This window comes from Phoenix dactylifera, chromosome 8 (genome assembly GCF_009389715.1).
Source record: "Phoenix dactylifera cultivar Barhee BC4 chromosome 8, palm_55x_up_171113_PBpolish2nd_filt_p, whole genome shotgun sequence".
Classification (NCBI taxonomy): Eukaryota; Viridiplantae; Streptophyta; class Magnoliopsida; order Arecales; family Arecaceae; genus Phoenix; species Phoenix dactylifera.
Genome location: NC_052399.1, coordinates 30,741,626 through 30,764,104, shown reverse-complemented (window position 1 = coordinate 30,764,104; position 22,479 = coordinate 30,741,626). Strand labels below are relative to the sequence as shown.

Below are 22,479 nucleotides of genomic sequence, written 5' to 3'. Positions count from 1 at the left end.
CAGATCCAATTTCCAAACTCGTCTAAGGTGAGCCGCGTTTAAAATCTGGAAAGATCCGACACGGATCCGATCCCGTCCCCTTCCCGAACAAGCTTTGGCGGCCTCCGGGGTACACACGACACGCTCGTGTGCCGCAGCAGCATCCGTCCGTCCCCGTCCCCTACACACCAAAATCAGCGCCTCGAGATTCGTACCCCGAGCTTGATGATGAAGGGTAGCAGTAACCCCATCCTCCCCCTTCCACTCCCCCTCTCCTACTCGCACTAGTATCCCCCAATCCCAATCCTCTCTCCCTCCCAGGAAAACGAACAAGAAACGGATCGCAGTCTGATTCGGTAGGAATAATTGATCCCTCGATCGAAATGTCATGCCCTACTTTTGATTACATTCCGTCCATACTCTTCCTTTTTTCCCATCCTAGCCAGCTCTCTCCCTTTCATTCTTTCTTTCTTTCTTTCTGTTTTAATTTCTTACCCCTCCCCGCCCCCCCCACTCCTTTTCATTCATTCATTCTTTCTTTCGGTTTTAATTCCCCCCCGCGCTAGATTTCACGTTTCTTGATCGTTATTGCGTTCTCAAAACCACAATATCATTGTATCTGTTGAAAAGATTTGATCTTTGGAGTGTTTTGTTGCTTTCCGACGGCGTTCCGGCCATATGTTTCTCCCTTTCCCGTCAAGAACCCTAGATTCCTTTCTTCTTTTTGGGCCCCCCACCTCCGCAGCGATTTTTAGCGTCTGATGTTCTTTACTCGTCGCAGGACAACACCGCGCCCTAGTTCCGGTGCAAAAGATTCGATCTGGATGATGGTTGGCCTCGTCTTCTGAGTTAGGTCAGAGCTTTGGACGGCATACTCGCATTAGATCAATACTGGGCGGACACGATTCCGGAACATGGTGAGTTGGGTTTTAGGGTTTCTTGTTTCTTTTTTCACTATCTGGAATAACCACTAAATTTGCTTGCTCTTTTCTTTTCTTTTTCGAAAAATTGGGCTTTTGGTTTTGGGTTGATGAAGTCGTCGGATATAAGGAAATGGTTTATGAAGCAACATGACAAGGGGAACGGGACTGCTTCCAAGCCTGCGGCAAAGCCTGCGATGGCTGCTTCTGAGAAGCCGCCTGCACCTGTTTTAGACAAATCGGTAACGCTCTCGTCCTTGATCCTTGTTCTGGGCTTTTGGCAAATAGAGACAAAGAATGGGTGATTTCCAGGATCAGCTCTTGTCAACAAAAGACAATTATAGAAATGAGCTTTCAGTTCAGATTCAATAGTTTCCTCTATATTACTTGGGAATCTGTTGGAATTTGGTATCCAATCTAAGTTTATTTTTCTTTTCAAAAGGACGGTGAAGAACTCAAGAAATGCATATTTTCTGATTTCAAGATTTTTTTTTTAAAGGTTAATTCATCAAGATGAATATATGTGTTAAATGCCATTCTAATGTGGAAATATCTGATCAAAAGAACATGCTTGAATCTGTTTCTGAAATAATAGTTACACTTTCTTACAGTAATGCTGTACCTGGATATCTAGGTTTTGTTAGTACATCTTAATGCAAGCATTGCATTTGGACTTTCTTGTGGGATACCCAGGTGCAAGGAGCTCAAGAGAATTCTGGTAGAAGAAAAACTAGCAAGTACTTTGCAACTACCACTGCAACAGAATCAAGCTCTAAAAAAACAACAAAAGATGAAAAGGTCACTGAAAAATCACCTGCAAAGAGGAAGGCCCAAAAAATTACCGAGGATTTTCAAGATGATGTTAAACCAGTGCCTGCAAAGAAGTTTCACAAGGATGAAGATGATGATTTTGTGCCATCCAATGACAGGAAAAAGGCAGCTGAGGTCAAACCCTCCAAGAAATTGAACAGTAGATCAAGTGGAGGAATTTCTAAGAATTCCGTTGATAAGAATGATGTTGATTATGATGAAGATGAGCTTGATGATAAATATGTTGAGACTCCGGTTAAAGCTGGTGGGAGAGGCAGGGGTGGAAGAGGAGCAGGAGCTGCTGCAGGAGGGAGAGGCAGAGGTGGTGGGAGAGGTGGGTTCATGAATTTTGGTGAGAGGAAGGATCCACCACACAAAGGAGAGAAGGTGATTTAATGAAAAGCATGACACAATCTGATGGAACTAACACAATCTGTTTATTTACTCTGAAATATCATTGCTGTCTTGCTATTTTAGGAAGTACCAGAGGGTGCTCCTGAATGTTTAGCTGGTCTGACTTTTGTTATAAGTGGCACACTTGACAGGTAATTTGCTAGCAATGATAAGGGTTTGCCTGATATTTGGGTCAACAAGTGGAAATGTTACTTGAAAATCACGATTTTTCCACATATTTTTTTTGTACACAAACCATTTACTTGTAACTTGCAGTTTGGAAAGGGAAGAAGCAGAAGATCTAATTAAGCGCCATGGTGGTCGGGTCACTGGATCTATCAGCAAAAAAACAGTAATTATCCCAGTATCTTGCTATTATTTGTATCCTATGTTTGCATGTTCTATTTATAACTGGCATGGTTTGCTTACAGAGTTTCCTTCTAGCTGATGAAGACATTGGTGGAAGGAAATCTTCAAAAGCCAAAGAGTTGGGGTGTGCTCCATAACTTTGATTTTCTAGTATCTCCAAGACATTGGATGTTCTCAGGTTTTCCCTAATTGCTTCTTTTTTGTGCTTTTGCAGTATCCCCTTTCTTACTGAGGATGGATTGTTTGATATGATCCGAAAATCAAAGCCTGCAAAAGCACCTGTGCAGGAAGAACAAAAGAAGAAAACTTTGGAGAAGGTTGAGAAATCACCAATAAAGAGTACTCCACTTAAAGTTGAAGCAAAAGGTATACTAGGAACTTGCTCAAAACTGAATTCCTCTGTGTGTGTGTGTGTGTCTGTGTATTTTCCTTTTTTTTTTTGGGGGGGGGGGGGGGGGGGGGCTGCTTAAAATTGTTTCGACTTATACATCATTGCATCTGTCTTAGTCGATGTTTTAAAAGGTGGCTGTCGTATGCAGGTGGTCAAGGGCCTGCATAGTGCATATGCATTTTTGCAGGTTGCATATGCAAACACTTATGCAGTTAGTATTTTAAATATCTAAAATAAATAAATATGTTATATGTAATGACAGTAGCAATATTTTTACAGTGTTAATATACATTTAGCTGTCCTGCTTGAAACCTGCATGCAACCCAACCATTAGCGTGAACATACTTTATTCCCATGGGCCTACATTGTGGTCACACAATGATAAGTAGGCTGCATATGCAGCTATATAATACCAATCCTCTGGCATATGTGTCCTCAAAGTGTTAGGCAAACCATCTTTCAACCATGTGTTCCGAGCACATATAGTAGCTGCATATAATAAGGTAAGTAGTGTGGTTAGGGGGCCGCATACAGATATGCAGTCCTAAACATCACATTTTAGAATAGTGGAACTATTTGATTATTATGTCGGCATACCTTGCAAACACCCGATCCGATATTTTCATATTTCACTTATTCATTTCCAGTATTGCTCTTAGTTCTGAGTGATATTGATCCACTTGCCTTTTCTTAGATTTTGTGGTCTTTATTTTTTGTTGAGTAGACTTTGTGCTTGTTTCCAGCTTGCTTGCTGATTTAATTTCTTAACAAGGTACAAGATTGACAGCTGATTACTGAGGGTTTTCCAAATATCTCTCATATTTGTATTGCTGTTAAGAAAAACTGTATTTAACTTTCCATTAACATAAGGACTGGCGAAGGTCTTGAATTATTTTGATCTTACCATTTGGCTGTTGTATTCACATGAAAACTCCCAGTACTCTGGCAGATAACTCATTTTTTGGTGCTTTGATTCTTTTATAATCAGTGTAATTCCTTCATTGGGCTGAAGTTTAATCTGCAATCTTGTCATTTGACATCCATGCAATAGCAACTTTTTTTTTTTTTTGAAGTTTTGGATGCATAAGCACACACCACCTCTACTGAACCTCCTTGCATTATCTTTTTTAACTTTTAGCCATTCTTTTCTGAGTAAGTTTATAAAATGCATTCCTCTGATTCTCGCTTAGATATAATATATGCCTATTTGAGTAATAAATAGCTCCGTTTGTCTGTAATTGATGTATTTTATATGTGTACTTGTGCCTGTTGATCACATACAGCTGGTAGGCCTGCTAGTTGTTGCTATATGTCCTTTGATATAATATATAGTTAAGATTTGTTTATGCTTTTGGTTCATTCTATTTGTGTTCTTTTTTTTTCTTCAGTAGTATTGTTTCTTTGATGAAAATTTATAATGCTGATGTTTTTGGTGTTATTTTGTTTTGGGATGTTAGGTAATTGCTTAAGGTGGTTATTATGTTCGGTATCTCATAGCTGTTGCTTATTCCAGAAAATGAATTTTTGTCAAAGATATATGGAATATTACTTATCAATTCACTTTTTTTTGTGTGTGTGTATGGCTATCCATGGACCATGCCCATACTTACATAAATATTTGTAGTTACATTTTTAATGCATACATTATCCATGGACCCTGCCGATACTTACATAAATATTTATAGTTACATTTTTAATGCATACATGTGTGCACAACATTATGGATTGATTTAAATCATGCATGCTTGCGTAATGGTCGAATGGAACTTCTTTAAGTAGCGATGATTAGGAGTAGCGAATTATGGCAAATAAGAAAAAAGGCCTCTTGACCGCTCATAGTTGTCAAATATACTAGGTGACTTTAGATGATAGACCTAACCTTTTTTGGTCTAGGTGATTGCCCTTGCACCTCGACAATTGCCCTAGCGATAGACTTGGTACAAAGCCACTTGATCTTTCTTCAGTTCACCCATAATAAATTCAGTTAATCTCCCTCAGTTCAACTATTCCATTATAACTTGTAAAGATAGAACTTAAACTATTTAGGGAGTTGAGGCTTCTTTTATTTAATACATTAAGCTTCAGTATAGTTCAGTTTTTCAACCTAAAACTGTACTAATTGCACAAATATTGTCCTAGATAACGCATAACAAAGTGAAAGAGTGTGAAAAACCTTCTCTTGATGTCTTTTTTCTTCCTTTTTTTTTTATTTTTTCTAATATTTTTGACTGAAACTATGAAATTTGGAGCACAATTATCGAAACTGCAGAAACTCTTGAAACCAAACTCTACCAAGGGATTTCAACTGAAACTAAAACCAAGTTTTAGAACTTCGGTAAGCATGGATTTAAGTTCTGAGAAAGGATACAGAGGCTCATGATGGTTGTTGTAGCTCCTAACAATTAATGAAGATAGATATGTAAAGCCAATCCCAGATAATTGAAATTTGGAAGTCTTGATGGCTATGGTTATTTATGACAATGATTTCAACTGGTAGGGGCGTTACTTTCTTTATCCTGTGACCCGTTAGCATCATCTGCATGGAAGTTATGAGGAGCACAAAGAGACTGGATGTAATTCTAGATATTCATTTATACAGGGATGGGTAGCAAAGATGGATCATATATTTAATTGCAACCCTCTGCAGTAATATTTGTTGGCTATTGTAATGGTTATGGTTTGTGCATTAAGGTACCAACTATTGTCTGTAACTTCTTAAATTCCCAAAAGATGTGATTGATCATATGATAGAGTTATATCGAACATGCTTACATCTGGTAATCATTAGTCGATTCTTGGTTGCAAACTCTTATAACTGGTTGTGGTGACTTCATCCAATTAGACCATCGGCAGAATCCTGGTCCATGCTTGATACAAAGTTCCCTGGAGGTTGGTTCTGTGATTCATAGAACAAAATCCAACCTGTACCAGATCTGACCAAACCAGGCTCATATAATATGAAATACCTTATGTTATTACATCTTTCCTTTATCCATTCCAAAACAAGCAAGTATACTAGGGTTCAGTTCTATATTCTCAATGATGGATGTAAGCAAGTTCAGTCAGTACTGAATCTCGATCTGATGCAGCCTATTTGATATGCTAATTGACAAAATGAAGGGACTGTGACTTTAACATAATTAGTGTCTTGCATTAATATGTTCACAGGTACGTTGTACACTCATGCATATGTGGTCATGTTGTCTCCTATAAGTTCTTTAACATTATCTATTGAATTTTGGAATCAGATAAAACATTATCAATGTCATGTCTGCTTTACCCCTTTCTAAGCTCCAATTCTAAGTAATTGCTATTCATTTATGTAATTGTCCTGGAGATTTTATTTTCTTTAAATTATAATTCTTTTACAATGTATCTTGATGCATTCGGTCTCCTTAAGTAGATCAAGTTGGTTCTGTAGGAAGAAAAGATGCTGCAAAAATTGTTAAGTCAAGCACCTCTCCTGACAAGCCAAAAATCCAATCTGCTGACCGCAGTTCATTGACATGGACCGTGAAATACCGACCTAAGGTTCCAGATGACATCATTGGCAACCAGTCACTTGTATGGAACTCTGTCTTTACCTTTGTTATCATTTTCCTAACTGGATTTCATTGCAGAAACTTCAGCATTATGTTGCCATGTGTAGGTTAAGCAACTTCATGATTGGCTAGTGCATTGGAATGAACAATTTCTGCATACTGGCCAAAAGGGAAAGGGAAAAAAACAGGCTGATAGTGGATCCAAAAAAGCTGTACTCTTAAGTGGATCTCCTGGGATTGGGAAAAGCACTTCAGCGAAGTTAGTTAGTCAGATGCTTGGATTTCAGGCTATTGAGGTGCGTTTCTGTTGTTTTATAGTTCTGCCTTTTTCATGGGATATGTAGGTAAGTTGGGTACGATATGCATTTTTTAGTGATATTTTGCTCTTATTTTTCTCCTAATATTTCTGCCAATCTCTTCTGCAGGTTAATGCAAGTGATAATCGTGGCAAGGCAGATACCAAAATTGTTAAAGGAGTTGGTGGAAATACATCAAATTCTATCAAAGAACTTGTCAGCAATGAAGCCCTAAGTTGTCGCAAGAACTGGTTGGTTTTACATGGGTGCAAGTCTTTTAATCGCAGTAGAAATAATGGCTTTCTTTGTTCTCATACTGCTGGTAATCTAAATTACAGGTCAAAGCATCCAAAATCTGTACTGATCATGGATGAGGTTGATGGTATGTCTGCTGGAGATAGAGGTGGTGTTGCTGATCTTATTGCTAGTATAAAAATATCTAAAATCCCGATCATTTGCATCTGTAATGACCGCTACAGCCAGAAACTTAAGAGTCTTGTCAACTACTGCCTGCTGCTTAACTTCAGGAAGCCTACTAAACAGCAGGTTGTCTGAATTCGTGTGTTGTTTCCATAAAACAGTGGTTGCTTATCTACTTATCATGGCTTATGATCTCTATTGCTTTTAATTTTTGTTTGTTCTTGGATAGATTAAAGTTGTAAGTAAACATTTCATTAAAGGGGACTCGGCTAAAATGTTGAATTCTTTTGATCATGTTCACAAATCACAACCCTTTGGACACCTCTTGTTGGCATGGTGGGGATAGGTGCTGATAGCAGGCTCATAGATGACCGTTTGGTTGCTATTAATTGCTAAAAAACATATGAATACATGAGCATAGTGTGATAAATGCACTATGCTTAAGGCTCAGTTACTTGTACAAGTACTGCTGTATTAGAAATTGATCAGAGAGTTGATGCAATGTTTTTACCAGCTCTATTAAGCTTTGAATGTAAATTTGTGAATATTATCACATAGTTGTCTTTTAGCTATAGTTTTCATATTTTGTTCTTGACTTTGCTTGTTCTTTTTTGAGCATGACTTGGCTTGTTCTTATGTCTTGTTTACCTAGTTGTCTAATATATTTTTTTTCCAGATTTTTTCGTATGGAAAATTTATCACATATAATAGTTAACCATGACTTGACATGGGATATAAAATGCTGCCTCATGTTCTTAGAATAATGAATGATCAACTGTTGCTGACTGTTAGGATGTTAGTGTACCTGATAAATTGTGCTGGCGGTAAAGATGATTGTTTGATCTTTCACTGGTAGAGCTAGTTTTATGGTGAAAATGGTAGTTCCTTGGCTACGTAGATTTCTTTGTCTCTAGTGACAACTTGGAAAAATGTAGAAATATAACAGCTGATTTCTAGCTTTTGCATGGCAGATGGCAAAGAGGTTGAAGCAGATTGCAGATGCTGAAGGTCTTCAAGTTAATGAGGTGCCTTGTGAAGTTAACATCATCTATCTTCTTTTATTCCGCTGTCCTTGTTTTGATTAATCATGTACCATATGTCTGTCTGCAGTTGAGGTTGTTTATGACCACATTGTTTGCTTATTCGGGTTTAGTGTATAATCATGAGTTTCTCATTTATTTCTTTTATTGATGTTCCATCTCATTATGATTAACTAAACTCCAGCTGATCTACAAGTCCCAGTTCCTTTTTCTTATATGTTTTTCATTTGCTATCACATAAATCTTTTTTTTATAAAAAGACTGATATATACTGCTTTATCCCTCTTCGATCCCCCTTTATGAATAGATTGCACTTGAAGAACTTGCAAACAGAGTGAATGGAGATATGCGGATGGCAATAAATCAGTTGCAGTATATGAGCCTCTCGCAATCAGTAATCAATTATGATGATATCAGACAACGCCTTCTTAGTAGTTCAAAAGATGAAGATATTTCACCCTTTACAGCCGTTGACAAGTAATTATTCTTCACCACCTGTTTCTTTTGTGATTTTATTTTTCTTCCTTTTTATTTATAATTTTCATTAAGTCTTCAGATCTGTTATAAGTGAAACTGTTTTTTTTTTCCTGTGACTCCTATAAAATTCATCTTTACTAATAGCTTAGATATTTTTCTTCATATGATGGCCTTTCTTTTTATTTGATTTCCTGGGATCAGTTCAACTTGCATTCAGTTTTCTTTTTCCAATTTTTTACTTTGTAGATTGTCATGTGTGATAGTGGCAAATTCGCAATGTGGAATATTTACACAAACTAGCAGAAGCTGAAGTTGCCCAGTGGGTCAACTTCATATTCAAATGAGTGCAAAGCATTACTTTCAGATGATCTTGGAAACTTGGCTCATAATAGTTGAAAAAAGTATAAGACGATTGGTAATTCAAATGTAATCTGATTCCTTGGGATTCTTCCATCTTGTGATTTAATTTCAGCCTTTTCTGTAGAAGTTTACAAGTTCAAGTTTTATGGAAACACAGTTCCTTGTAAAATTCCAGCAAATAAAGTATTTCCTTTTACTTCATGCATACTCTACAATTCATGCTGACCACTAGATACCTTAAGTCCTATGCCTCTATCAAAGTGTTGTAGGGGTTTGTCCACCTTTATGATTTTGTAGATAATATTTTAATGTTGGATCTGAACTACTGACCATCTAATCCTAAGCACCACAGAAAATTTCTAACCTTAACAGTTTGCATGCCCTTTCTCCTGTTTACTCCTTGCATCAAAAGGGAAAGAAGATGCGGTAAGACCACTTAAAAGTAAAAAGTGAGCATGGCAGTAAGTCTATGTATAGTGTAGAAATTCCCAGGTTCCAAAGGATAGTAACTAAGCACCCAGGGAGCTTAAAATTCCGATGTATAAGATGGAAAATTGTTTAAAAGAGGTTTAGATGAGGCCTAAAATCCAGGGGAAAGACCTGTATGGATAGGAGCAAGCGCATTTTGTTCCAGATGATATCGACTCAAGATGGATTAATGTGTGGTCAGAGCATCATCAGAATCGGATCTTTGTGATGTTATATATTGTAGAAATCAAAGTGAACAGATATTACAGAAATATATTTGAGTTTGAAACATGAGGTGCAAGAAGATCGAGTGAAAGAAGATCGAGTTAGAAACTGGTACATCTGGATACCAGTAGACTTGTGTAGTCAGCACTATATCAGAGCAAGAAGGTGATTTCAGTTGTTACGTCCACTTATAGAAGTGGATTTGGTCAAATTGGACCTTAGGAGTTAAGTTCCAAGACTCATTAGGAAGAATAAAAGTGAGCCTTTATCGAATCAATATTTGATCTAGAATCATTTGATGAATGTCATCTCTATCCTTAATCTTTACGATGTGGGAATTCATGTTGCTGGATTGTGGCAACATTTGATTAACTTTATGAAGAAGGTATGGCAAGTCAGTCCAATAACGGGGTTACTGAATTCCAGCAAAAGTGTGGCAAACTTTGTGGAGGATGATGTGGCAAGACAATCTTGTAGTGGAGATTTTCCGAGGATGAGCCAATGTGATGATAGATTGGTAAGGCTACCATGTATGTCTTGGGTTTCTAAAATGATGCAGTGATTCTTATCGTGTGCTGTGTATACATTTTAATAGGCTTTAGTGCTTCACATATTACACTACCATAGAAGACAGGATCTTGTGATGTATGTACATGTAACGTTATTATATATATTTCATAAATTACAGCTAAGGTGCACTCGCATATTATTCATGGGCCTTTGGTTCTTAGCGATCAGCTTATTCTTTGGTTTCATTGCTATGATTAACAACTGGAAGAAAGAATGGTTCTGCTTTCCCTTGATAAGAAAAGTTCAAAAGAAGTTTGATAGAAGGTACTTAGGTGTTTTGTTGCATGGTGTAATTGAGAGCATTGCATTATCTTGTTTCTCAACTTCCATGGAGGTTGGGAAGACCGTATGAGAACGTCTAGTTGTTCTATTTTATCAATTCTAGGGTTTTCATATATATTGCTGGCTGTGGGCTACCATCTTCACATAGGTGCATTTTCCTCTTTTGCATTTCTTTTAACTAGCGCCATTGTCCACTTTTAGCAATGAACAAAAGGGCATCCTAGTGCATGAGGTTCCCACCGCTTTAGAGTCTAGGGAGGGTCAGCTGCAGCGTTACCCCCATATGTGGAGAGACCGTTTTCACATTTTGAACCTGTGACACCCATGTCATAATGGAGCAACCTTATCACTGCGCCAAGGCATGCCATCTTCTTGGAGAAATGAACAACAGGAATATTAAAAAAAGAACAAAATAAATTGTCTTAATTATTCTTCTTTCACCACACATTGTGTATTCGATTTAATTTTATTGCTAATTATCCTTTACAGACTTCTTACTTTTATCTTTGGTAGCTTTAGTCAATGAGTAAAATTAACTTGAATTTTCAATGACATATCATGCTTGCATATCCAACTTTATCTTGCTGATCATGCTTCACCAGCATTGTTTTTTACTATCATCTGTCATCTGGGATATGACTTATAGGCCAACCTGTTAATGCTCGTATCTGCCAGGTTCTCATCCTGTTGATTGAAATAGTTCCCAATGTCATTCTACCAATTTGGAGACCATCTTTGATTCGTTCTTGATTTTATATCCACTAAAACTACCAAAATGCTGATTTCAGGGCCTGCTTGACTTCGAAAATTTTGATGCAGTGTAGCTGATATACAGAACTGCTTCTGCCTTTAACGCTGTTTCATTTGTAGGTTATTTGGTTTCAATGGTGGAAAATTGCATATGGAAGAGAGGGTTGACTTGAGCATGAGTGATCCTGACCTGATCCCTCTTATTATTCAGGTTTGCGATAAACAAACGAATGTTTTTTCCAAACATGGATTTGATATCATTAATGAATAATGTGTCTTTGTAGATTTTTCTTTGGATAATCTGTCATGGTTTTTCTGCTTGAAGTATAAAACCTTCTTACCCGAAGTATCCATCCTGTGACCTTGACAGAGATTTGGTAGCTATATGATTTATATATTTTTTAATTGGTTAACTTGTATTAAGCATTGCTATCGTTAACTTGTTAACATGTATTAAATATTTTTAATCTGTTTTGACTCCTTTACCTCACTCAACATAGGGTTGTAGGTTCGAAAATGATAAAGTACTTTTGAAATATTAAACAGAGGAATGGTTTGTCAATACCTTTAAAAAAATGGCTGCTTGGGCTGCCTGGACTTAGGCAGTCCCTTGGCCACCCTGCATGTAGCACAACTCCTTTGGCAGCTGGGAAGTTCAGTACAACTTGCCAAAAATATCAGTATATTTAGCTTCAATTTGGGAATTTTGATATTTGACTCTTTATTCAGGTGTATTGAATCAATTACACTGCGCTAGTACATCAAAGGAACTGTAACTCCTAAGTCCTGACCCCTGAGAGAAACAATTGAAGCATGAGAATCGTGAAATTTTGAACTTTGAATGCCATTGCTATACTACTGCTGCCTCTGTCATTTTAAGTTTACATTTAATTGTGGCACTTGAATTAATGATCTAGTTGTGTTAATGATTTTTAAAGTTTGATGGGCAGGCTAAGGTTATATAATTAATTACTTGTTGCGACCATTTAAATTGCCCACACACATGCTGATTGAAATGCACTTCAGAAAGTTGACATTATCATGACTGTTAAGTTTAATTAGTTTCAGTGTTCCATAATTTCCTTTTGTAGGGAAGGTATTACAAATTTAGAATTTGGATCAGTTAAAATCATGGCATATAGTGGTGATTGTGCTTGATCAATTAGGGACTTAGTTGAAACTGCATCTATATCTTTTTATGGTTTTTAATAACGTAGAATATGGTAGTTAACAGTTTGGAGGCACCATCAATGTGGATGTCTATTGTCTTTGCACTCTTTCCCTAACTATATGCAGCAAGGGGAAACTAAAGTTTCTACAGATTTTATTAAAAAAATATTTTGTACTTAATTATCCTGAGTTGCTTTTTCATTAAATGCCAGGAAAATTATATCAACTATCGTCCATCTTCTATTGGAAAGGATGATAATGGAGTCAAAAGAATGAGTCTGATTGCCCGGGCTGCTGAGTCTATTGGGGATGGTGACATAGTCAATGTTCAAATTAGAAGATATCGCCAATGGCAGCTATCCCAAGCTGGATCATTTGCCTCTTGCATAATTCCGTATGTTAATTGTCAAACACTAAACAATGCTTCCTTTAATGATGTTATGATCATCCTGCACAAAGTCTTTTCTCTCAATTTCTCGGTTTATTTTGTGTTTTTGTATGTTTGTTTTTTTGTTTTATTTATTTATTAATTATTCCACCAGGGCTGCTTTGATGCATGGTCATAGGGAGACCCTTGAACCGGTAATTTTTAAATTTCAGCAAGCACTTATTTATAAATTTATAATTTGCTTAGTGCAAGGGATTTATTCCGCAATTATTGCTTTCTAGTATGTTTTAAGTCAGTGTGTCACTTTTACTACTTTCTATTGTTGCCGAAGTGTAGTCCGCGCTTGTTTTAATTATTACAAGAAGGGTTTCCATGGATACCCTTCTAAATATCAAATTTTGCATGAATATCCTTCCAAAATTGATATTTGCATGTATACTCTCGTAAAATTTTGTTATTGTACAAATGCCCGTAATATAACAGTTGTTCTAACGGTGTTAAGAAAAATCATATTTATATTAATTAAAAATAAAATAAAATTTTAAATTATGCTATTGTCCTTGTCTTCTTCTCCTATTGGGATCACAATCTATTTGCATGTCTATCCATTAAGGGTATTTTAGTCATTTTAATCTGAAACCGTTAATTTTTTAACGTCGTTAGATAGCATGGGTACATATGCAAAAACAAAAATAAAAAAGGGTAGAATGGCAAAACAAGTGTTTTACAAGGGTATACATGCAAATATCAATTTTGGAAGGATATTCATGCAAAATCCGATATTTAGGAGGGTATTCATGCAAAAAACCCTTATAAGAACAATAATGTTTTCATCATATCAGCTTAATTCTGATATGCAAATTTTTGTCTTGATGATCCATTATGGAGATAATGACATGGGCACCACCAGGTTTGAAGATAAATGGCATTCATCCTCCATTTCTTTAGAATTTTACTTTACTGCAATTATTTCTTTGGGAATGTTAATGAGCATCTTGAAGATGTTGAGGCTTACTTGCTCTTATGAAAAATTGCAATAAAAGAGAAACCCCATCAAAACATGAAATATTTTCCATAAATGCTACTAGTAAATTGGTCTTTCATTTTTCAGTTTTTCTGGTTCAGGGAGAGCGAAACTATAATAGATTTGGTGGATGGTTGGGAAAGAACTCAACAATGGGAAAGAACTTGAGGCTTTTGGAGGATGTCCATATTCATATTCTTGCTTCCCAGGAAGCTAATATGAACAGGTAAACTACATGATTTTTTTTTAATAATTAGCTCATTAGTTGCTGGTTCTATACTCCGCTTAATACATGTGAGATCTTTTCGTGTTCATGCACCATCAATTAAGTGCTGTATTCTCTTGGTGACATTACACTTCAGATCTAGATCCCTTATTTCCCTTTGAAAATGCCATTACTTTTTGAAATTTCTAGAAAAAGAAATAAACTTTTCCTTTCTGACAAAACTGATTTCACTTAGCACTTCATATTTTCCTCCATTACTTGTTCAGGTGGTTTTCATTAACCTGGAATGTGGCCATAAGGCTATAATATCTGATTTCATAGTTTATATGCAAGTTGAAAACATCCTTAATGCATGGTATGTGAGAATAAGTGCATGTAATTCATCATGACAATTCAATTCAACAGTGAATGGTGACTTGGCTAGTGTATGACAAGTCTCAAAAGTTTTCAAAAATGTGTTGTCCTGGGCTCAAACACCATCATAGTTTAGGTGGAGATTAAGTGACTGTATGATCTCATCAGCAAGTCAAGTCAAACACACGACTAAGAAGGTCATAGAAGTGTATATATGCTATATAATCTATATGCATATGCAAATCCAATATAATCCACATAAGGACCCATGAAGAATTGGCAAATTTACAGTTTCCATATTATGGTGGGCTTGCCAATATGATCAAGATTACATGGTTTGGCTGACAGACATGAAACACATTTAATGCAGATTTGTCTCAAGTTGGCTTCATTTATGCTGTGGTGCTTATAATAAGAGTTTATGTATTGAATTCGTGAATGCTTGATACAGATACTTATGCTGAAATTAGTTAAAAAAATGCTATTAACTATGTTTCAAAAAGGAGACTTTTGTGAACATTGATTCCTGTTGATTTCTTATAATCTACGTTTTCATTTATAACATTTAATGATACTGGTAATAACTGGAATGTTAATATTAAATCGTGTCAATATGATATTAATATTAAGTGGACCATTCTGATTCTGATGTAAGTAGTAAAATCATTGTTAATTGTCAAATAACATAAGCACTATTTAATACTGTATTTTTATATGAAAGAGCTATTCCTGGAAGGACTTCATAAAACTTTAAGTTAGTCATAAAGTGGACAAGTCAAAGATGAACAATTAAGCTGTAATTGAGTTCAAAATTCTGCAACATAGTTGCAATATTAGCATTTAGTGCTGGATTGAAGCAGTGTATTGGTGCCAAGGCTTTGATGATTGAGTTGCTTAATCTGTGCCTGCATGCTTATGTAGATATGTCCGTGATGACATATTTCTACACCACCCTCCAGGTAAATCTGTATTCTTCCATTTGTTTTATTTATCGTCTGCAAATCTTGTTTGTAGTTGTTCGAAACCTCCTATGAACTCAATAGTTTTCCCTTATTGTTTGCATAACTAAATGAGTAAGTCTACATGTTGTAGATTTTTAGTAACTATAGTGTTTATACATGACTTTCTGCAGATTTTGCTAAACCATCATGACAATTATTAAATGAAATATTGTGTATCAAATGGCAATCAATTTGTTTTTGTCAGTTTTTGATTGCATGAAATCCAAAATCAGAGCATGGTTAATCCAACGCTTTATACAAGAAAACTATTGACCAACTACATCTTTGAGACGCGATGAAGCATTGTGGCATGCCCTTCTAGCCATGTTCATAAGTTTTTATCCTTCATCCTGTTTGTTTGATGTAGTACCTTTGATATGAATTACTTTCTTTTGCCCTTCCTCTACTTTGTCAATGTGTTATGAAATAGACTTAAATGAATATCTCTATCTGTATGCTGCAACAGTTGTGTGAATATCTATATCAGGACCATAAAGAAGATGAAAATGTTTGACTTAAGCACATCAGAAGTTTCAGGATTATTAGGTCAATGACTTGACTAGCACCACCTGAATGTTTTGAAATACCTTCTACTCAGTAGGCTTGAAGTTGTATTATCTATAATGGAGATGCTACTCTTTATCTAATATCTAAATGCACCAGGGAGACTTTGCGGGTGGATTACTTCACTCTTCTGCTGAAACAACTGACAGACCCTCTGCGAGTGATGCCTAAGGTCTGATGTTCTCTGGTCTGCTTTGGTTTCAGAGAGATTTTATGCTTAAGGAAAACAGAACAATTATTATGTATAACATGTGAAAACAAATGCCAGGAGGAAGCTGTTCAGAAGGTTGTGGAATTAATGGACACTTATTCCCTAAGTCAAGAGGATTTTGATACCATCGTGGAGATGTCCAAATTCCGGGTTGGTCTATTTATGGTTCAGAATTTTCAAAGAACCATTAAATATTCTCAATATTTGCTAATAAAAATGAGCCCATATTATTTTTTTGACTAACTATTTTGTTGGTTGCTTTTTGTATTCCTTGAGGTCGATGGTTGACATTTGTTGTGTCTGCATTAGATGATACTAATTGCTGTTGGTATCATGGTCTTATTTCATGAATCGGAATGATCCCAACTTGTTATGCATGAAATATTTGTATGTCTGCATTTCAGATTGAGACTAGTAAAATGAAATCATAATATCTACGGATTGTATTATTCCTTGGAGTACAAGTTCCAACTTGTTCATCTTCTCTACATATTAAACCAAGCGAAATTTATGATCAACTTAACTGTCCTTTGAATAATCATATCTATCATTACTAATCCTCTGGCACAAGAAAGCAAGCTCCTTAATGGTTCTGGACTTCTAAAAGCAAATAGTAAATAAACTAGCTTATAACCCACGCGGTGCATGGGGTGCAATTTTTTCTCTTTTTTCCAACTGTTGTTGAAATGCAATATAAAATAGACATAATAGAATAAATAACTGAAATAGAATAAAATATAATATATATAAAAGCCAAATTATTTTCTAAATATTTTTTTGATATTAATATTACGATATACTATCAATATATAAAATTTTAATAGTATATGTATAATTATCAATATAGTAAGATAATATATTATGATAAAATAATAAGATCATGATCTAGCTTGCGTATAAATAAGAAATAGAAAAATATTGCATATTAAGGATATTTAAATGCAATATAGTGGGATTATTGGTGGTTGTACTTTCACTTTTAAATAAGAATATGACCACAAAAATGCAATAAAATATTAATGTAATATAATGAATCATGCATGATATGGGCAGGGTACCGTACTAATGAAAAATATTTTTCACTAATATTAACATACATTAAGCAAATATGGTTATTAATAATATTATTAGTTTCTATATTAATGTAGTGTACTTATGCAAACTCCTTTATTTAATATGATTTGATAAGCTAATAAGTTTGTTATTAATGTATTAATAAGATTCTTATTTAATACAATATTAAATAGGAGCTTAACTAATAATATTATTAATATGGGCATCACATGGCACACGGAGAGCTCTAGTATCTGTACAGGTGGTGAATGGAGAGCTATGCTGAAGCAGAGCCTTCATTTTAGTGTATGTATATATATATTAGATGCTGGAGTTCAGAAGTTAAAAGCTAGACATAAATATTCATATTTTTGTCATTGTTTCTCCTTTTCATTCCTTTGCCTGCTATAATCTTCCTGTCTCGAAGGATTATTATGTTCAAATATTTGGATTGGTGATATCTTCCATTTTGAGCATATTCAGCATTCTGATCAACTTTGTTTAGAGGTAGTAAGTTGAATCTTATGTTGCCATATAAGATTCAACTATAGGATATGGATGATTTTTTTCTTTTCTGCAGAATGTAGAAAGGAAGGTGGTTCTGAATTATGCTTGTTACCAATGATGATTGGGAAAGTATCATTGATCTTTTTCGTCTATTCTGTGGGCCTATGTATACATCATTTTGATTAAAGTAGAGGATATTTTAAGAATTTATGTGGTGTTTGTTTCCTCAATATATTATTTGTGAGCTTATGGTGGTGAAAATATTTTGGTTTCTTGGAGGTCATGTTAGATTCTTATATTTTAATTATGAAGTTTTGCTTTTTTTCATCATTTATCTTATCTGTAATTCTCAAAGTTTCTGAATTTTTCATTTTAAAAATCTCATGATCTATTATCTGGTCTCTAATGTTGTCTCATCTACTATTTATGATTCAAACCCAATGTTGACAACATTGCTAATGGTTGTTTTTGATATAGGAAAGAATTCAACATGTTTACAAGGAGATGCAAAACTGAAAGAGTTGAGCTACCCTTTTATAAAATGGGATACCCTAGGCCATGTTGCTTGTATCTTGTGGGAATAAAATAAAACTGAACCATCTCAACATCTTTGCTATGAGGTTCCAAAAGGCTGGAATGTTTCACTATCTATGAATGATATCAAAAGAAGAATACAGTCATTGTGTTTGTAGTAGATTCTTTTGGAGAAGCTAGTTATAAATATTTGATCTTATTGGGGACAAGGAAGAGATCCCTTCAAGAAAAATTAGTGAAAGTAGGGTGTAAGTCCTCTTTTCTTTCATTATTGAATAATAGGACCGAATTATGAAGCCTCTATTCATATTAGTGAGGTCCACCCTTTAGGTCAGATTGCTATTATAGTTGAAAGAGGTTACATTTTTCCTGAAATAGAGATGTCTAGTGGAAATAATCACAAAAAAAGCTAAAAATCCTACAAGAGGTAGATATTGACTTTTACATCAACTTTATGTGCAATTGTTTCGTCTAATTCTTCCGGAATCATGAGATGTGCATGGTTAAAGTCTTTTCGAAAAGAATTTTTCTTTGACTGATTTGTTTTGAGGCCTAAATGATGGGTTTGGCCCTGATTGCTAGGTATAGGGGACCTTTTAGGGATTGGCATCACATTGCAGAGCTTAAAAGTTATCTGATTTTAAAAAAAGAGCACCTCGATAGGATGTTATACAAGCATGTTTGAGTCTCGAGCGGTTTGGTATGCAATTCGGCTTCTTAATGTGACAGATCTCGCTCTCAGACCTTGTTCAGTCCTCCCGATAGTGAACAGAGTGGTTGACATCGAGTTTGGTGATCCCCCTGCATCAATATTTATACGACCAAGCAAAATGAGGATCTTTCTTTATAGAAAAAGAAAAGAAAGATGTATGCGTGATGATGGAGACAGTTCAAAAGTAGAAAGCACAAGCAATCACATGTCCAAGGCAAGTGGCATGTCTGTGTATAAATTCAATCATAGCTGATAAAAAGACTTGTTGAATTTTGACTGGTACTTTATTTCTTTCTCCAGTGAAGGGTTACTTTTTGCTATCTGATGCTGCTTATGAATTGGCCTAGTTGGAATGATGCCGTATAAGAAGATATACAGAAAATCAGATCCCAAAATGAGCAACAGCAAGAATTGGAACTAGAACAAGGACTTTGTCAACAATTCTCTAGGAATGAACTTGTAGGGAATTTTTAAAATCCAGAATTAGTGTTTATCTAATATTTGAAGAATAACACCCCTTTTTGGAACTTAGAAAGCACAATTTCTTTATAGGAATTTAGAAAGTGCAAGATCTTTGTAGGAATTTAGAAAGTGCAAGTCCTTGGTCAAAGAAGAATTTATGGAAAAACTTTTGGACTGTGAATTTGGCTTCACGCTTGTGTTAATGTGGCATTTGTTTGGTCTTTCATTGTTTCATAGGCATTCAATTTCTTCTTCTTCTCTTTAAATTGCAGTTCACTTCTTGGCTGAAATATCACGGTCCTGGTCTTAACCCCTTGACTTTCTTTGAGGTTGGAGGATAGGGTATCTAGCTCTGACCTCATGGCAAATCCAACTTGCTAGATTTATTTTTAGTGCAGCAAGACATTCTTTGCAGACAAAGTAAACTTTGGTTCGCTTTTCAGTCTGTTCTACATAACTAACATCCAGCATGTCTGTGTGCGTGTGCATCTGTGCTCGTTTTTGTGTGTGTTTCTTTTCCGAGTATATTTCTCTCGTGAGCATTTCTAACACTTGTCAATTGATTTTAGGGCCATCCTAATCCAATGGAAGGAATTCAACCTGCAGTTAAAGCCGCATTAACCAAGGCATATAAGCAGGGGAGCAGCTCTCGTGTGGTGCGAGCAGCAGACTTGATTGCTCTTCCTGGCCTGAAGAAGGCTCCAAAAAAACGAATAGCAGCAATGCTGGAGCCAGTGGAGACTGGTTTAGCTGAAGAAAATGGAGATGCTGTGGCAGAAGGTGAAGAAGAGTATTCTTCTGATTCAGAAGATACTGGTGAGTGCTTTTGCTTTTCACTTTGTGTGTTTTATGTGAAACTCGTAAGCAGACATTCTCAGAAATTTCGAATAATTTCAAGTTATTGAAATCTGGAAAGAAATCTTCAATTTTCTGATTATTTTACCTGGATCTTCTCCGAATACTTCGCAAAGAGTATGCCTACTTGTTTATAGGCGATACTGCTTCTTTCTAGTTGCTTCCTTTGGTGTTTACAACAAATCTAGTAAATTGGTGAATTTCTAGATGCATTTTAACATTCTTATGGATCATCATTGCAGCCTTCTGCCCGTTGCTTCTACAACTTGGGCATCAGATTATATATATATTTATATATTTGGTTGACTGAAATGACACTAACATGGCTTGACCTTGTATTGACGGATGTGGACACAGGCTTTTAGTATGTTCGTGTACTTGTACCCTCTCATGTGTTTACTATTTTCAAAAGCATGTGCCCACCCCCACTTTCAAGTGGGACACCCACAACCCAGTTAGACTTTCGGCATATTATTGTTTTTCTGTAATTCTTGTGTTTTCGGGTCGAATATAAATTGAAATGCTGAGAACTATTCAAGCATCATGTTAGTAATACTTACAAGCAATAATTGATATTTCTTCTTGAATAACTTGCGTTTAGGACTTCCATTCTAAGACTCGAATCTTGTCTTTCTTCGATTTTTTTTCAGATGATCTTGGAATTAACGCTGATGGCGGGGCCAAGCCACAGCTGGATCTCCTTAGCAATAAACCTAAAGGTTTCAAGTTGCATATTTACCCTTTTCTCGACATAATCGAAAACATCTTTTATGAATTCTTTTGGTTGATGTTCATTTCATGTGTCGATAGGAGTTCAAGTGGAGCTTGATTTGAAAAGTAATGGGAAGTCAAAGTCAGGTGCCAAGAAGACCCCTGCAGGCAAATCCAAGGGGTCTGAGTCCGCAGAGAAGGGCCCCCGAGGTTCAGGTGGTGGAAAGAGAAAGAGGGCCGCTTAGCCAGAGCATAAATTGTTTAACATCATTTTGGTAAGGCATCTGCCGAGCCTCGGGTTTTGGATGTATAGCTGTTATGGATTATATGTTGTCCACAACCTTCAAGTTCTATGTTTTGATGTGCGTTGTATTTGCATCATGTCATTTAGCAATTTCTCATTTGGCCTCTTTCCAAATTAAAGTGATTAATGTTTTCTCGTAAAATGGATTACTTGCCCATGTATCAATTTGTTTTTCCTTTTTCTTGTAAGGTAGGTTTTTGTTTTGGAGTTGCTGTCGAATGTTTACTTTTTTAACAGAGGCAAGAAGATTTCTACTAAGTGTTTTGGTCTGCCAAGGGCTGTCCCCTTGTAGTTTGTTTCGAAAAACTGCAACAGGATATTGAGATGGAGATTATATTTTGCAGTCAGGAGTGGGACGTGGGAGTCCAGGGGTCTCAAGATCATGGAGGAATGGATGGACCATCCTCGACGAACCCACGGCTGCAGCTGCTCCCATTTCCCAAATGTGAACAACTCTTCCAAACACAGCTCTCTCTTCTTTCAGCCATGAGTCTTGATCGGTAAGTGGCGGGGTGAAGTGAGTACGTTCCGGAAACAAGATACTTATGAGCATTAGAAATATCTTCTAGAAAGTAGTTGAAATATCTATAGCGCCACAAGACTTGCAAGCTTCTGTAGTCCATTAAGAGTTTGAGTGAATTTCCTGCAATCTTATTGTGGGAGGAGCTGTTCCCCACTTATGGCACCGATGTCCTCTTTGCATCATTAAGGAACTTGTTGATCTTGTTCGTATATTGCCACAGCATCTCTTCCACGGCATGGCTATAAATCACTATGTCGTCAAGGCATACAAACCTGTTGAGGTAGGGTAGAAGAACTTATTCATGCAGGTGTAGAATGTTGGAGCATTTTTCAAGCCAAGTAGCATAATCAAGAACTAAGATCCTGTTTGGTCGATCCGTACTTGATGGTATCCTCATGGCAGCTCAAGCTTGCTGAAGAATTGAGCCTCGCCAAACCGATCAAAGAGATCTTTCCCTAGTGGAATGTGATGCTTGTTTTGATGGTCACCTTGTTAAGTGCTCTATATTCAATGTATAAGTGGAGGCTCCCATCACTCTTTTTCTAGAAAAAGAGTGAGGCTCCATGTGGTGCTTTTGATAGCCGAATG

At 36.1% G+C, this 22,479-nt stretch overlaps 1 protein-coding gene across 5 annotated transcripts; it reads left to right on the top strand.

Annotated features, from left to right (window-relative positions):
- The first annotated feature begins 228 nt into the window (after positions 1 to 228).
- On the top strand, positions 229 to 22,108 carry LOC103707452 (replication factor C subunit 1). Of its 5 annotated transcripts, none has more exons than XM_026804996.2 (24): positions 229 to 335; positions 761 to 896; positions 1,016 to 1,141; positions 1,593 to 2,096; positions 2,187 to 2,254; positions 2,379 to 2,454; positions 2,534 to 2,595; positions 2,686 to 2,837; positions 6,266 to 6,426; positions 6,512 to 6,700; positions 6,830 to 6,951; positions 7,039 to 7,246; positions 8,092 to 8,145; positions 8,468 to 8,637; positions 11,413 to 11,503; positions 12,675 to 12,856; positions 13,005 to 13,044; positions 13,976 to 14,100; positions 16,119 to 16,191; positions 16,288 to 16,380; positions 20,068 to 20,314; positions 21,004 to 21,072; positions 21,164 to 21,339; positions 21,606 to 22,108. In XM_026804996.2, the coding sequence occupies exons 2-23, from the start codon at positions 894 to 896 to the stop codon at positions 21,307 to 21,309; spliced, it is 2,961 nt and encodes a 986-aa protein (XP_026660797.1). In that variant the 5' UTR covers positions 229 to 335; positions 761 to 893; the 3' UTR covers positions 21,310 to 21,339; positions 21,606 to 22,108. The 5 variants fall into 5 exon arrangements, with proteins under 5 accessions (XP_026660797.1, XP_008790189.1, XP_008790185.1 ...); XM_008791967.4 differs by having other exon boundaries at positions 6,284 to 6,426; positions 21,713 to 22,104; XM_008791963.4 differs by having other exon boundaries at positions 21,007 to 21,072; positions 21,713 to 22,104.
- Positions 22,109 to 22,479: the final 371 nt, after the last annotated feature.